Source organism: Helianthus annuus, chromosome 16 (genome assembly GCF_002127325.2).
Source record: "Helianthus annuus cultivar XRQ/B chromosome 16, HanXRQr2.0-SUNRISE, whole genome shotgun sequence".
NCBI lineage: Eukaryota > Viridiplantae > Streptophyta > Magnoliopsida > Asterales > Asteraceae > Helianthus > Helianthus annuus.
This window is the reverse complement of record NC_035448.2, coordinates 154,716,882-154,734,112: the sequence shown is the minus strand read 5'-3', so window position 1 is coordinate 154,734,112 and position 17,231 is coordinate 154,716,882. Positions and strand designations below refer to the sequence as shown.

Sequence of the window (17,231 nt, the reverse complement as noted above, 5' to 3'; positions counted from 1 at the left end):
CTACCTACCTGCTTGACATGCCTACCTACCTGCTTGACATGCCTACCTACTTGCTTGATTGACATGCCTACCTACCTGCTTGATTGACATGCCTACCTACTTGCTTGATTGACATGCCTACCTACCTGCTTGATTGACATGCCTACCTACCTGCTTGATTGACATGCCTACCTACTTGCTTGATTGACATACCTATCTACTTGCTTGATTGACATGCTTGGGTGTCTTAATTAGGGTTTTCTAGTGGTTTATAATTACTATTATTCTTTTTATTTCTAGAATAATGATTTTAAATTTATGGGCATTACAACTATTACCCCCTTAAAAGAAATTTCGTCCTCGAAATTTTTCAAATAAGAATATAACCTATTGCATAAGTAACAGAAATGAAACTTTTATAGCAGAGTTACTAACTTATATAACCAGAATCTCCTAACCACACATGTGTATCTGAAATTCATAACTAAGGTCATGACTATACTTGTCAATTACCTTATATATGTGCCCTAATGGTCCTTTTATAACGTATCTTAATAAAATATCTTACCGTACGAAAAGTCAATAGAGACTTACAGATACTTAGAGTGACTATTAGTACTGATATTTCCTACATAGACATCTATAAGAATAGACATAGGAGTTAAACCAAATAAGAGATCAAGTTGAATCCTATCATAGATATCTACCCATTCCTCACAGGTCTTAATTACTATCTTCAAGTTTTCTACAGGAAAGAGCCTTTGCTCTGATACCATAGCTGTAACATCCCAACCCGGAAGGGCTGACGTGTCACAATAACGGTAACATAAACAAAAGTCATAATTCCATTTATTTATTTGATAAGGATACAATCACACGACCATTAAAATTAAGATTAATATACAAGCGGAGACATTCATCTTAATTAACTAACATCTTCAGATTTATTCCTAGGCTTTATTCTTCTCTCTTTTCCCCTCCCAAAGTAACCTGTGGACCTGTATATACAAAATTTTTTACGGAATGAGCCGAATGCTCAGTACGGAATTTTAGGCTCAAATAGATAATGCTTTATATGAAATCTTATCCGGATGGAACTTTATGCGAAAATGATACGATGCAAGAACATAATTTCATAATCATATCTTACGGATGTACACATGAGCAAACTTAAAACGTGACAATACACAGGTAGCTACTCCTGCATAATTATCACATGAGATGGCGAATTGGCATACCCGTTATCCACCTCCTTATACTTAAATTCTAGGATCGATCCATACGCCTCCTAATAGCCTTATGTACCACACTTGTACTTAAGAGACGTCGTGAACTGATCTCTCCGTCACGGATGGAGCACATGATGTCGATGCCGCAACAACATGCTCGTGGGACACTCCACGAGAAGCGATACTCAGGGTATCAGAGTACAAATGGTCTTATTCACATAACTTACAAAACTTATTTTCATAACAAAACGGAACATATATTGGAACATGCGATAATGAGTATAACATAATACTATCGCATGACATGAAAGCTAAATCAAATGATTAGGATAGGAATCGAACGGACTGTCAAATGAATCGATAATCAAAGACGTGAGGAGTTTTTAACAGATATAGTAATTTAGTGGTTTTATAACAATTTGAATATGAAGCAATAAAGAGTGGGGTAAGGATCCGTACCTTAATAACTCCAAAGTGAAGCTACCTTGTGCTAATATTTTAGATTTATATGGGCAGAGTTTAGACTACTGATTAATCTTTTAACCTAATTTAAATAACATGCACACAAACTAGGTTAGTAACTTAATACAGCATTTACGATAACTCACGAGATCAAATTCTCACAACGAACGACAAAGTGCGATACTTAAACATCCGTCGAATTAACGACGAATGACAAAGTACGATACTTAAACTCATTCATCGAATTAATGACGAACGACAAAGTATAACCCTAATGTGGGCGGCACTTGAACATCCATTGGATATATTGATCAGTCGGAAAATGAATCGTAATAGCGATCGAGTTATTACCCTGATGGCGGCAGCACTTCGTGAATTAGTGTGTGTTGTGGACTGATTTAACTATAACTCGACGTACACAGAACTTATGAGCGTCGTTTCAACTTCCCAGATCAAGTCCCAATGTCCTTTATTTATACTAATTTTTGGGACATGCTTACCTACCTGCTTGACATGCCTACCTACCTGCTTGACATGCCTACCTACCTGCTTGATTGACATGCCTACCTACCTGCTTGACATGCCTACCTACCTGCTTGACATGCCTACCTACCTGCTTGATTGACATGCCTACCTACCTGCTTGACATGCCTACCTACCTGCTTGACATGCCTACATACTTGCTTGATTGACATGCCTACCTACCTGCTTGATTGACATGCCTACCTACGTGCTTGATTGACATGCCTACCTACCTGCTTGATTGACATGCCTACCTACCTGCTTGATTGACATGCCTACCTACTTGCTTGATTGACATGCCTATCTACTTGCTTGATTGACATGCTTGGGTGTCTTAATTAGGGTTTTCTAGTGGTTTATAATTACTATTATCTTTTTATTTCTAGAATAATGATTTTAAATTTATGGGCATTACACTTTCTCCCAACATGCCTTCAATATATGAAGATGTTCATTTGACAATAACATATGTATTAGATTGATTCATTTATGGGTAAACGGGTCGCTCCTGGTTGTTCTTTGCAAGATGGGTCAAAATAATTTTTATAAAAGCCAGGTTACACTCCTTTCCAAAGTGTAGAGTGTTTTCTAAGTTCTACTGAAGCATTAAGACTTTGCTCAATGGTAGTTTTAATCAATTCAGTTTCATTTACAATTTGTATTCTATACAATTCAGTTTATTGTTTCAAAATATTGTTTGTGAATAGGGAATGCACGAGGGCCTCCACCAGTGTTAAGTGTTAATAAAGAAACAACAACCGGTTTGTGTGAAGTTGTTTCGGCTCGGTTTCGGCTGATGGGTCAGTGAAGGTGTTCGATTTACGACATTAGGAGCATTCGACGATTATTTACGAGAGTTCTGAGCCGGATACGCCGTTGGTTCGGCTTGGGTGGAATAAGCAAAATCCGAGGTATATGGCGACGATTATAATGGATAGCGCGAAGTTGGCTCTGTTGGATATTCGGTTTCCGACGTTGCCGGTTGTGGAGCTGCAGAGGCATGAGGCGGTTGTGAATGCTATTGCGTGGGCGCCGCGTAGTTCGTGTCATATTTGTACTGCGGGTGATGATTCGCAAGCGCTTATTTGGGATTTGAGTTCTATGGGGCAGCTGATTGAAGAAGGGGTGGATCCGGTTTTGGCGTGTACTGCGGGTGCCGAGATTGAACAGTTGCAGTGGTCGTCTTCGCAACCGGATTTAGTTGCCATTGCTTTTGCATCGAAGCTGCAGATTCTGAGGGTATGATTGTGTTAAAATGTTGGTCTTTTTTGTAATTGTGTTTGGTTGGTTGCATTGATTTTAGGTTGACTTGTAGCCTATATAGATTTGAGAATACACTGACATTTGCATTTGCTTCTTACCCATTTAAATGCTTTTAGTTTTTTGGTTGTGATTGTTCAAGAACTAAGCACCTATGCATAGTGCTGGTCGAATAAAATGTCTTATGTATCACATATAGATGTTTTAGGGGCGGCTATTTTTGACACGATCCACAAACCTGACATGAAAGAAAAAGGTTTGGGTCAATTAACACAACCCGTTTTAAAAAAACGTGTCGGGTTCGGATTGACCCGTATTGAAAACAGGTCCAGGTTTGGGTTGACCCGTTTAACTGTTTAGAAGAAAAGGTTTTATATTTTTGTTTTTTCCGTTACATGTTTATATCATGCTTTGCAGGGGAGTTTGCATGTTATTCTAAGAAATCATATAAAAAAATTATTTTGTAAATATATTTTTTTAACACAACCCATAACCCGTGAAACTCACGGGTATATAACCTAGTATAGGTATATAATGCTCGAAAAGTCGGGATGTTACAATTAAACTCGATCATTCATCTCAAAACTTCATAAAATGTTTATACTAGGGCAGCGACATGGGGTGAGGTAAATAGTGGCGGGGTCCTGGTATGTTATTTTTATCTTTTTTTTAATTTACTTAAGTTTTTTATTTGTTCATGTAAGTTCCTAAATAGACAACATTATTTATTTGTAGATTTCATAAAAAAACCGGCTATGATGCTCGAAGCGGTTGCATCTTAAAATCTTTGGATTTGGCATGCATTTTTTGGTATGCCTGCTGGAAATAACGTTATAAATATTTTTAATCAATCATCAATTTTCAACAACCATATGAACAGTGTTGGGCCGAAAGGAACTTTTTTTTGTTAACGGTGCGGAGTATAAATGGTTATAACTTTTTTCAACGACCATGTGGTTATTATCTAACGAACGGTATATACCCGGATTAGGCTGTGTTCGTAAAATCATTTCCCGGGGAACAACGTTAGACGAAAAGCAACCTAAGTTTAACGGGGCTCAAATGGCGGCACGAAAGGACATCGAACGAGCGTTTGGTGTTTTGCAATCAAGATGGCACATTTTGAAAGTGTCGTGTAGAATTATGGAAAAACCTAGAATTCGAAATGTGATGTACGCGTGTGTTATTTTACATAACATGATTTAGGAGGATGATGGATGCACAGTTTGCGAGTATAAAAATTAAGTTAAGGAAAAAAAAGAATCGAACTTGAATGAAATTAAAAATAATACAACACATCACAACCTTCGAGCAGATTTAGTTGAACACATTTGGAGTGTTCCACGAGACGACCATGACGAAAACAAAGACGAAAATTAAAGTTTATGTCATTTTTTTATTTTATATAGTTTTCTAAATTTATGTTTTTTTTATTTTTTAAATTTATGTGATTAAGTTTAATTGATTTTATATAATATTTAAAAAGAAAATAATAATATTAAATAGGTGACATGTGTCGAATAACGTCCTTTTCCACGCCCCTTCTCACAAACTCTTTTTTCCACCACGCCACTATTCTGATGCATGCAGACGTGACGTCCCATGTCGAATAACGTCCATTCTTCAAGGCCCTCCACACCGTGTAGTCTTATTTATTAAAGTTCGCAATTCCAATTCTCAAGTTGTTAAAAAAATAAAAATTTCAAATCCGGCGCAACGTATCGATAATGATTCTAGTATATTTTTTTTATAATAAATGCTTAGTTTTGGAAATCCAAACGAAAGAATATGGATATGCAAATATGCTTTTTATTAGGTTGTGGGGGTGTTTATGAGGCGGGGGAAGCCAGGCAACGCTGGCTAACCCACTCTGGATCAGCGTTGGCTTTGGCGTATCCCAGCCAGCGTCGCTTTGAAGCCGAGCGTGGGGCGAGGGAGTGCGATGATTGGATGTTAAATTTTGGACCGTTAATCATAGTCGTTGGGCATGGCGGTTCCAATGGTAAAATTCAATTTTTTAAAAAAAAAACTTACAAATTTTTTACCTATAAATACCCCCAGACCTACAAAGTTTTACAAGACTTCTTCAACCTATCTCAAACCAAACTTTCGATTTTTTTTCAACCAAACAACAAAACCGAAAATAGTGCACTGGACGGAGGAGGAGGAGATCGCGCTTGTCACTTCAATCGTCGATGCACAACGTACGGTCAAACTTTGTATTGGGGACAAGCGTTCCAACAATACCAACAACTCGTTGGTAACAATCGCCACAATTTAAACGTCTGCCAACACAAGTGGCGTGAATTAAAACCAGAGCTGGATCGGTTTAAAGTTTGTTTCGATCGTGTCCCTGCGGGGTACCTGAGCCACGACGATCGAATGGAGATCACGAAGATCGAGTGGAGGCACGACGGGAATCCAGAATTTAAGTGGGTTCCCCACTTTAACATTTATAGAACGTTGTAATTTTTTTAATTATTAACTACTTTTTTTAGAATTTTTTAGGATTTAATAAGCAGTTTTTTTTTTTAATTTTTAGGATTTTTTTTTTTTGGTAAAGGGTTACCCCGGTGAATTTTATAAATCAACCAAAACAAACCAAGTGTGGACAAAAAACTTAATCCACAGTTCTCTAGCATGGCATACCATACATAGAGTTTACAAGCAAAAAGCAAACGACAAAACAAAGTATACCAAGCAACTAGCAAACAGCAAAACAACGGACTTACTAAATTTAACCACAGTCATCATCTTCCATAAGTAACCCGCGAGGCAAGCTCCATTCGTGAAGAATCCCATGAATCTGATTGGTCCTCTTGAATCGCATAGATTGCAGTTTCATCCGAACCGTTGCTAAAACCACCTCAATAAGCTTGGTTGCACTCCTTTTCCTTGATGAGAAAAGACGTTGGTTCCTCTCCTGCCACACAAAATACGCCGCAACACTAACCACAAGCTTCCCAATAATGTGACGAGCAGATGTTGACTTAGCATACCGTTCAAGGTGATCATAGATACTATCCCAAGAGTTATGAACCGTATCCATACCAGCTTTCTCTTTAATACCACTCCAAACCTGCGATGCATATTGGCACTCGAAGAACAAGTGCTCGTGGGAATCCGAGCCAACCGTACACAACGAGCAACAAAGTAGATTGAAATTAGCATTACCCGACACGCACCATGATCTAATAACATCTTGAGTTTTTAACTTTTTGTTTACCAGTAACCACATGAAGAACGAATGGCGAGGAATCGATTGAGAAAACCATACCATACCCGTCCATGGAACTTCATCACGCACCACTCGAATATCATCCCAAACCGCAAACGCACTAAAATCAACCTCTCTACCAGTTCTGGTCCGCCAAAATAGTCTATTCGGAACCGTTGGATTTAAAACAAAGTTTGACATGGTCTGAAGGTTCGGGTACTGATCTGTCCAACCGTTAGGCCATTCCCACATACCGTTATCATTTATATAAGCTACTTTTGTGTGTAACGTATAACCCGCATTCGCTATCACCCTTGGCGTAATAAAAGAGCTCAACGGACACACGTCATCCCATCTATCAGACCAAACTGATGTTGTAGTACCATTACCCAACTTGGTCCAACAGTGTTGTTGAATTACCAGCCTAATGTTTAGCAGCTTTCTCCAACTCCATGTTGCTTTTTGTCTGAGCGGCAGGTCCCAAAAGCTTCTACCCCGGATGCGATAGGAATGTATCCATTTCACCCAGAGGGACTCACGAAGTGTAAGTAGACTCCAAACATGAGTTGTTATAAGAGCATTATTCATATCTGATATACGACGAATCCCTAAACCCCCTTCTCTATGCGGTTTACAAACCCTTTCCCAGTTAACTTTAGATTTACCCTTGATATCGTTAGCTTGAGCCCAAAGAAACCTCTTCATTTTCTGTTCAAGTTCAAGAATAATTGTAACACCCCCAAAATTCCACCTGCGGAAACCCCGCGAGGCGTGTTACGCAACAGAGTTCGAGCCACCAATCACATTGAACCAATGATAAATATTTAAATAAGTCATGACATTAATTACTAAAATAAGATGTCAACATGATATCAATTCTCAAAAGTTGTGTAGCGGAAGCATGTAATCGTTTAGCAATCGTTTCATAATAATAATCAAAATCAACGTATTGTTTATAAGTGAATCCAAGAGTCTCGATCCATGACCACTCCAGCACTCCCAGATAGCAAGTCCATGTTCCAAGGTTAACGACCTACAAGCATGCAAACAAGTTTGTCAGACTACGCTGGTGAGTTCAAGGTTTTGTTAACGTGTTTTGTTACCAGATGTATGTTAATGCGATTCAATGTTGTGTTACGATGTCGTTCACGTTAGATACCCTAGGGAGTGTGCCCATATGTATCCGGGGAGTGGGTACCCCTTAACGACCGATTTGATTATTGTACCGTATGCAGGTCAATGATGGGAATGCCTAACCCCAATGCCCATAACCAGGCATTGGTCAAAGTCAAGGTATCAAACAACCTTGACAAGCTGTAGGAGGTCTTATATCCGCGATGTATTCACAAGTTGTCCCAGTAATTAGTTCACGCCCGTCCTTACGGCCCGGTGTGAGGGTGCCAAACCTAATAGCGCTATCAACTAATTACCCCATTGCCTTACAGGCAATCCGGTAGATGATTGTTTCTATGTTCCAGTTGTTTACCCTAAGTTTCCCTTCCAAATGTTTACCAGTTGTCCCAAACCACCGGGACGCATGCTTGAGAAAATGCAATGAACTCACCTTGGTTTCGCTCGGTAAGATTATTTACTCGTTTATCAGTTTGATCAACCACGCCCTAAAAGGGTTATCGATACAGTCAGTTACAACTAATTCATGTACTTAGGATTCACATCAAACATATATAACATCACGCATGTCATAGAAGCATCCGAGCGATAGTACATTTACGATACATGTTCCTGCCCCAAATTCACACATCACATGTAAGCTAACAACTAACATCTCATTGAGCTATTCGTATGGTGCACCCCAAAATGATATATATGCATAAATATAACCACACCAACTTAACAGTTTTGTCATTCAATGTGACTAGGGCCCTAAACACATGATGCATACATAAACAATATACCTACCACTAATCGGCCCAGGTTACAGGAACCCATCAGCCCATTATATTGATTAAATTGGGTTGTTATTTAATTCCCAGTCCCCTAAGAGCCCAACCGTGTGCCTTGGACCAAGTGAAAACCCCGTTTACAATTTAACATTTACCCTTGTTTAGTTATGATTACATCCTGGTATTTTCATAAGAACCTAAATGTTTTACCCCCACTTGTGTAACCTGTCCCACTCAATTTAACTATCATTCAAAATATAAATAGTAGCCTCGTTTCCACATTATTACCCGTCGGTTCCCTTATCCTCTATATTAGTAACATAATATATATGCAGACAATTAACTAGATCATATTTCTCAATTTGATCAATTCATTTGATAATTATATATTTAAGTGTGGGCTTGTATAAATCACCACATACGAACAGTTTGTCATCAAATGTGTGAATATACATGTTTGGACATGAATTAAATATGAGTGGGACTCATACTTTTAAATTATATGTGGACTATATTCCCCCATCATGTGCAGACTGTGCACTCAAATAATTAGCTATACAAACATAATAATTATACTCAAACAAGCCTATTAATCTTGCAAGGGTAGACACCATTTTCTAATGAGAGTTATAAACTTTCAAACACATACTGACATATTCCAACACTCATGCTATTTGGCCCACCATGTGATCATCGAATATTAAGTCAATATCATCAGATTGACATCATATGCCCATACATATATATCTAACTAGATACATCAATCGCATACACACATGATCATCAAATAGGGACTATTACAAGAATCATCAGGCACATGTAAAACATACAACCCACATATAATTCAATTAAAGGCTTGCAAGATTATTTAACTATTACTGAATGATCATCAATTTCAAATAACTAAAATATTCATATAAAATAACTAACCAAGATACAAGATGAGAGCTGGATTATTGCAATCGGATGGCAATGACTTCGAGGAAGGGGAGGGGTTTTTACTGCCGTAACGTACTTAGGAGGAATATAGGGTTTGCAATGGATCATCTAATAAGTCCCATGTATATTACGTATACATAAGAGGGAAAGAGATGGGCCATTGTTTGCTTCATGATCTTGACGGCCCAATGTACCAGCGACCGGCCCAAGGTGGTTTAAGAACGATTACGGCCCAACTACACTAATTCGGTATACAAGAAGCCCACATACACATTCACTCGCACCCGGTAATCATTTATGTTTAACCAGTTTAACCGAGTCCCGAGCGATTAACAGATTCACTAAAGCAAAGAGTGTGCAAAGTGATAATAATAATGAGGAATCGGAATCGCAGGATTGAAAGACACTAACCATGAAGTTCGGGTTGTCACAATAATCCTCTTTGGTAATATGAAAACCGAAGCCCAATAAATGTGCATGGACGAGAGAACTGAGCGGACCAATTGAAGCCTTCCAGCAAACGACAAGCACTTGCTCTTCCAGTCAGTGATCCGATTTTCCATGTTTTCAACCAATCTCCGACAATCACTATATAGAAGACGAGTCGAGATACGAGGAACCCCCAAGTACCTGACAGGCAAAACTCCCTCCTCAAATGGAATGATACTCCTGATCCTCTCCTTGATTGCGTTTGACACATTCCCAAAGAAGACCGTACTCTTATTCATAATAGGAACAAGGCCCGACATGCTCTTAAAAGAATTTAACGCATCAAGAATAAGTTTAGCTGAATTATGATCACCCCGAGCGAACAAAAATAGATCATCCGCAAAACAGAGATTAATTATACGTTGCTTTTCACATTGATGGTGAAATCTGAACTGATTCGAAATGGACACCTGTTTTTGAAGAATCAATGTGAGGACCTCCATGACCAATGTAAATAGATAAGGAGACATCGGGTCCCCTTGCCTCAATCCACGCTTTCCCTTGAAGTAGCCATGGAGATTACCATTAATGGCCAAAGAAAAAGAAGTTGACGTAACACATGCCATAACCCATTTAACAAACTTCCAATGAAAACCAAAGCCCCTCATAGTCTGCTCCAGAAAAATCCAATCAACCGTGTCGTAAGCTTTTTGGATATCAACTTTGAATGCACACCTTGGCGGTCCATAGTTACGATGATAGTTGTGCATCAACTCTTGAGTTAATAATATATTATCTGAAATACGCCTTCCAGGAACAAAAGCTGATTGATTAAAACCAACGATGTCACATAACCCCTCTTTCATTCGGTTAGTAAGAATCTTACTTATGCACTTATACAAAGTGTTGCAGCACGAAATCGGTCTGTAATCCGTAATAGAAGACGGGGTGGTAACCTTCGGGATTAACGATATAACCGTATGATTTAGTTGATTGAGCAACTTTCCATTACTAAAGAAATCACGGACCGCCCAACACACATCATTTCCAATCACATCCCACGACTTCTTAAAGAACACCGAGGTGTAGCCATCCGGGCCCGGAGCCTTATTCCCTGCAATAGAGAACATAGCCACTTTCATTTCCTCATCCGTCACATGCCAAACCATGTTAACAGCTTTCTGATGCGTTAAGACACTAGAAAACAAATCCGGCGTCGGCTGCATCCCAATATTCCCCACGGTTCCAAAAAACTTAGCATAATGGTCCACCAGAGCTTGTGGAACCGATCCACCTTCATGCAGGATGCCATTCGTATCTCTAATGTAAGAAATTAGACTTCGATGGTTTTTGGCTTTAATAACATTGTGAAAAAACCTTGAATTCGTATCACCTAATTCAAGCCACTCCACTTTAGATTTTTGCTTCAAGTAAACCCCTTCATCATGAACTGCCTCCTTATATCACACATTAAACGGCCATGCTGCTCAATAAAATCATCATTTAACGGGTCGTTATCAATAGCAACCTGACAATCATCTAGAGCCTTCCTCGTAACCTTAACTTTCTCATGTAAGTTGCCTTGCTGAAACAATGTTTTCCGAAGCGGGGATTTTAACAATCTAAGCTTTTTCACCACTTGAAACATACGATACCCATGTTTATCCATACTCCAAACCCGTTTAACTTCTTCAATAAAACCCTTCTTATCCGCCACCAGATTCACGAATTTAAAAGGTTTCGGTTTATCTCTAGTAATATTAGGAAGCTTGAAGATACACGGAGTGTGGTCAGAAATCCGATACGGATGAAAATACGCTGCAACAGCCGGAAACGCATCAGTCAAATGAATATTACCCAGAATCCTGTCTAATTTCTTATAGATAGTCCTTCCGTTTTGCTGTTTGTTCGTCCATGTGTAATGCAGCCCAGCACAATTAACATCAAACAACTCAACATCATCAATACACTCTTTAAAATCTCTAGTTCCAACCCCTACATTAGACGAGCCAGAATGCATATCCTTTATGAATAAAGAAGCGTTAAAGTCTCCCATGACGACCCAAGGTTTGTCATGAATATACGAGTGATGAACATGAAGGTTCTGCCACAAGTCTCTTCTATTCTTATAATAATTGTCAGCATAAACAAAGGAACAAAATAAAGACTTTTGATCCACTTTAAAGACAATCTGGGTATGGATAACCTGATCAGTTTGAGAAAGTACCATAACGTCCACCATCGTAGCATCCCAACCGACCATAATTCTCGTACCCTTTGAGCAACAGGTAGAGTTTGTAGCCCAGCTCCACGAATGACACACTTTCTTACACACGCTAACAACATTAGCCGAATCTACGTGGGTTTCCATTATAGAATAAACCTGAAGGTGATTATCCAGAATAACCTGCCGAACCTCCTTTTGTTTTAGAGAACGGTTCAATCCCCTAATATTCCAAGAAGCTATACTACCCATGGACATTCCCTTGACCGGGTGTGCTTGCACCCTCAGACTCGACATTATCAGCTTTGTTTTCCATAAACTTCGGAATATCAGCAAGCAAATCGTCTAAATACACATTATCCACAAGTATCTCATCTCGGTTACCATCATACCTTCCTGATTTCCGAGTATCATTCAAATCTGATTGAACCTTCTTCCCAGCCTGTTTTGCGACAACATCATTTTTCCGAGCTTCCTCCTCGGTGGCCAAATCCTCCTGCTGAAGAGCTTGAAACGAGTTTGAAACTACCACCCGAGACGAAGAAGCTTTATCCCCATCAGACTTGGTCTTAACAACTGGTCGATAAATCATCCTTTGCTTCTGGTGCTTAACTTGGAAAGTCAGTTGCCCACCTTTTTTATTTTTTCCTTTTGCTTCCTGAAAATCATTATTCCTCGCTTCTGAATCAGCATTCATAGGGTTCGGTTTCTTGGGACACGTGTTATGATCATGTCCAAACACACAACATGTTGGACATCTTAATGGCTCCCAGTCGTATTCAATCTTCACCTCAGATTTCGAGTACCCATTACCATCCATAGCTGGAACCACAACCATCACACTTCGTTTTAAATCCATTCCAGCATTAATTTCAGTAAGAGCTCTAGCGAAACTACTTCTCCCCCAGGACTCGGAACACATTGATGCCGTATAAGAATCTACCATTTTCGGCACTCCTATCTTAGATGCAAGTAAACTCAATCCATCCTCCGTAAAAGCTGGAATTGGCACATCATGCATTTTCACCCAAACCGGTATCTTCGTGATTTCCTCCTTTGTTAAAGTAACTGATGGAGACCATTCTTTCAGAATTATTGGCACATTCCGTATCATCCAAGGCCCTTCCTCCATCAAAAGGTCCATTCCCTTCCTCGTTTTAAACTTGAAAAAGAAGAAACCTTTTGCATTCATCATCATCCACACTAATCCATACTTTGCCCAATTATGTTTGACAAAGTAGTCCACCACCGGATATGGTAGCCTCTTCCCCAAGAAGTAGCCATAAAGTGTATTCTCAAATCTTTCATGAACTTCTTTAACAGAAGAGACTGGAATTACAACTTCCGCACCCTCCACATTATCCATAGATTCCATGTGTCTGAAGTTAATCTTTACGGCATCCTTTCCCTCCTGAACAACCCTAGCAAAAGTCATCGGTGGTACATCCTTCTTACTCACATCAGTTCGTGTATCCAGATTCCCATCCTCATGCACATCAGACTCACTAGGGTTTACCTGAACCGGTTTCCTGAAATCTGCGAATGTAGGAAACTTCACTTGCTGATTACCCGCATGTTTCGATATCTTGGCCAATCCATCCAAGATCGACGGATCAGAAGTCGAAAACAAACCTCTCCTAGGCATCATAGGGTTCACATCAACATTCGTAACCCTTAATCCAATTCCTCGCAATGATATTGTACCACCATCCTCCTTACGTGTACCAGGATCATCGAACTCCAAACTACCATCACTTCTTCCCTCCATGCAAGTAAGACAACGTGAAATCAAGAACAACCAGCCAATCCAAACGCAAAAAGAAACCTGTTGGATCTGAGTTTGATTTTGATTGTATTTTATGTTTGAAAATAAGATGAATATGGATGAGTGTGCAACGGAAATTATTGTGAAAACAAACTTTGCATACAATCAAACGAGAGTAATACTTTTATCAAACATCTTTACACAGAGAACCGAAAGATTGAATTTATTTCAACTACGATTACAATGATTGATGTAAGAATGCAAACTCCCCCTCAGCCAGAGCTCAGTAGTTTGTTCGTGCAAAGAAGACGAATGATGCAAAGAGCTAATAGAACAGTACAAAGTACTGAACTATTTATAGGCACTTGCAAACTACTGAGCATCTTTGCTGACGTCACCATGAAAATGACATCTAACCTCCTAACAAACTCTAACCTCTGATCTACACAGACACTGCTTGTGTTAACTACTGCTAATACATTCTATTACAAAACAGACTTTAGAACAGCTGCTGCAACCTTCTACTGCTGTGAACCCAGCAGCACTTGTCCGGATCAGCAGTGCTTGATTCAAGGCAGTAGATTGAATCAGCAGGACTTTAGTCTTCCATCAGATCTTTAGTTGAGCAGCAGTTATGGGTCAGCAGTTTAGCAAGATCAGCAGATAGGAGGTCATCAGCAGTTGTAATCACTTTCAAGGGGAGAGATTTGTATATCAGCATCTGCTTATTCAGAATCCACTGCTCTGATCCAGTTTTGGCTTTAATTATCTGTTCCTCTGATAGGGTTCAATCCCAACAATCTCCCCCTGGAACAGATAATGCCAAAACCCTTCATTATTTGTGGATATTTTATTGCCTCATTAACAGCTCCCTTATCTGACCTTTAAATTGTAATTCAAAGTCAAGGGCATCTGTATCTTCATCATCCCTGCTAAGTGGAAGATCAAGGAGATCCTGCAAATCTTCAAGACTCAGGCCAAGAGCTTGTTCCCTTGATATTTTCTCCACTTCTCCACCAGACCTGAGCAAAGTCAATACGCAGGTCTATTTGTCAGTTGCCCACTTTTGTATTTTTGAGCCTGGTGGGTTTCTTGGGAGATGCTTATTTGCAGAAGTATTTGGTGAGGCTGGCCTGTTCATCACTGGCTGGGCAGTGGTAGCAGAGTTTTCCTGTTCAAGTTCTTCTTTTAACGTTCTTAACAAGCCTTCTTTTACAACAGCATTTCCAGTAAGAATTTCTTGAACAGTTTCAGCTCCTAACTGGCTTTGTTTCCTTCTTTTGTAGATGGCATTACCAGCTGGAGCAGTGGCTCTCCTGATTTGCAGCTTTGATGGTCCTTTTGAAACCGCTGCTTCAGGGTAGTCAGGTTTTTGAGGAATTTTTGGATCTTTCTTTCTTAATTCCTCCAACCTTTTGTAGGTTGACCTGACCACATCTTCTTTCCATCTAGCAATTTGTCTTTTTGTACCAAAATCAGCAACAACCAGTTCTTCTTTCATTCTCTTTAGTTCCATTTGCTTATCAGGTACATTCTTTCTGAACTTTGCCCAATCAGGAGGAGTGTGAGTGACTTTCCTTTTTATCATGTCTTGAATTCTTGCAGCTTCAACTTCAAGTTCAGGAACAGTCCACTCTTTGTACATGTGTCTCTCTCCTTTGTATCTTTTGTGAAACATAATGCTTTCAATGTAGTCTTTCTTCAGAGTTTCAGCTGCTCTTTCTGAAATTTGTTGACTGACATTCTTTGCAAAACGTTCTAGGGAACTGACTTGTGTGAGCAGATATTGGTAGTATCTTGATACTTTTTTGTCAGATTTCCCTTGTGTGTTTCTTTTCGAGATATCCTCTGCTTGCTTGGCCTTTATCTTCAAATATTCTTCAATGTTTGTGGGCCAGGGATATCCTTTGATTGAAGGCAAACTCCTTTTGGCAGGGTCATCCTCAGTATAGAAAGATTTTATTTCTTCTCTAACAGCTTCTAGTTCAAGAGGAAATTGAACACCTGTAGGAGGTAAGGGCTTGTGCATTGGAACAGAAGAGAGTGGGACTGGTTTTGGTATTTCGACAAGAGCTAAAGGTTTTGAAGATGTTTGGGATGGTGTAGTGACATCATCTTTAGGAATTAGCCTTCTCCTCTTTATTTGAGGAGGGACTGATGATGTTTTGGATGGAAAGGTGGTTGTAGTGGCAGTGGTTTGTGATAGACTAACAGTTGTTGAAACAACTGGTATTCCAACCACTGTTGTCTTTATAGCAGAAGTTATAACAACTGCTGTCTTTTGCCTTTTGACAGGAGGTGATTTTGATTTTGGTGGTGATGGTGGTAAAGCAGTGGATGTAGTGTGTGTTGAGATGGTGTGTGTTGAAGTAGGAGCAGATGATGAAACTACTGAAGTACCAACAGCAGCTGATACACCAGGAGTTACAACAGCTGTTTTAGGTGGTGGTTTTTTAGCAGACTTTGAACGTCTGACCGGAATGGATTTGGGTAGCCTTACTTTTCTAGTAGGCTTCTTCTTTTCATCAATAAGATTTTCATTATCTCTTGACCCTGAAGTACCCTGATCCGGATAATCCACCCTGGCGTTCTTTTTGGCCTCTCTATCCCTTTTCACACATGCAAGTGCTTCTTCAAGTGCATTTATGGTCACATCAATTTTCTTACTCCCATCTGGCAAAGGAATCTTTTTGGTCATATTTGAATTTTCTGGTGCAAGGTAGAGACCATCTGTTATTCCTTTCCTCCTCCACTCCTGAATTTTCTCCCCCTTTTTGGCATTATCTTCGGGGAGTTGGTCAATGAAGAATACTGGTGGAGGAGCAGTGCCAGAGTTGTGCAGGATCTGAGTTTTGAGAGCCTTTAGATCAGCCTGAGTGTCTTTGAACCTAGACTCCATCGCATTTCTCAGCTCTTGAACATGTTTTTCATGTTGCTGATCTGCTACTTGTGCTTGATGATGGAGAAAAGGTTGAAAAAGATTCCAGAGCTCATTTGTAGCAGGTGCCTGTTAGAGAGCAGGTGCTTGAGGTGGAACAGCAGTGGATTGTACCTTTTGTACCTGTAACAACTGTTGGAGCATATCTTTGAGCTCTGCAACAGAGTTATCAAGTTTTTCAACACGAGCCGTCAATTTCTGGTATTTTAAATCATCACCCAATTTAATGGAATCATCTGATTTCCCACTAACAGTGGTTATTTCAGTGGTTGAAGTAGGAAGTTTACTCCAAACATTAACCACTGATGCCCCTTTTTCTTGGTACTGGGGTCTTCTTCCTTCAACACTTGACAACCTTTTGAT

General features: G+C 39.5%; 1 protein-coding gene across 1 annotated transcript; it reads left to right on the top strand.

Moving 5' to 3' along the window:
• The first annotated feature begins 2,943 nt into the window (after positions 1 to 2,943).
• Positions 2,944 to 3,573, top strand: LOC110917261 (WD repeat-containing protein LWD1-like). Its single transcript, XM_022161848.2, has one exon. The coding sequence runs from the start codon at positions 3,108 to 3,110 to the stop codon at positions 3,435 to 3,437; it is 330 nt and encodes a 109-aa protein (XP_022017540.1). The 5' UTR covers positions 2,944 to 3,107; the 3' UTR covers positions 3,438 to 3,573.
• Positions 3,574 to 17,231: the final 13,658 nt, after the last annotated feature.

Bases quoted from the DNA above. Each gene is read 5' to 3' on its own strand.
- LOC110917261 (XM_022161848.2), top strand. From the start codon at position 3,108: ATGGCGACGATTATAATGGATAGCGCGAAGTTGGCTCTGTTGGATATT.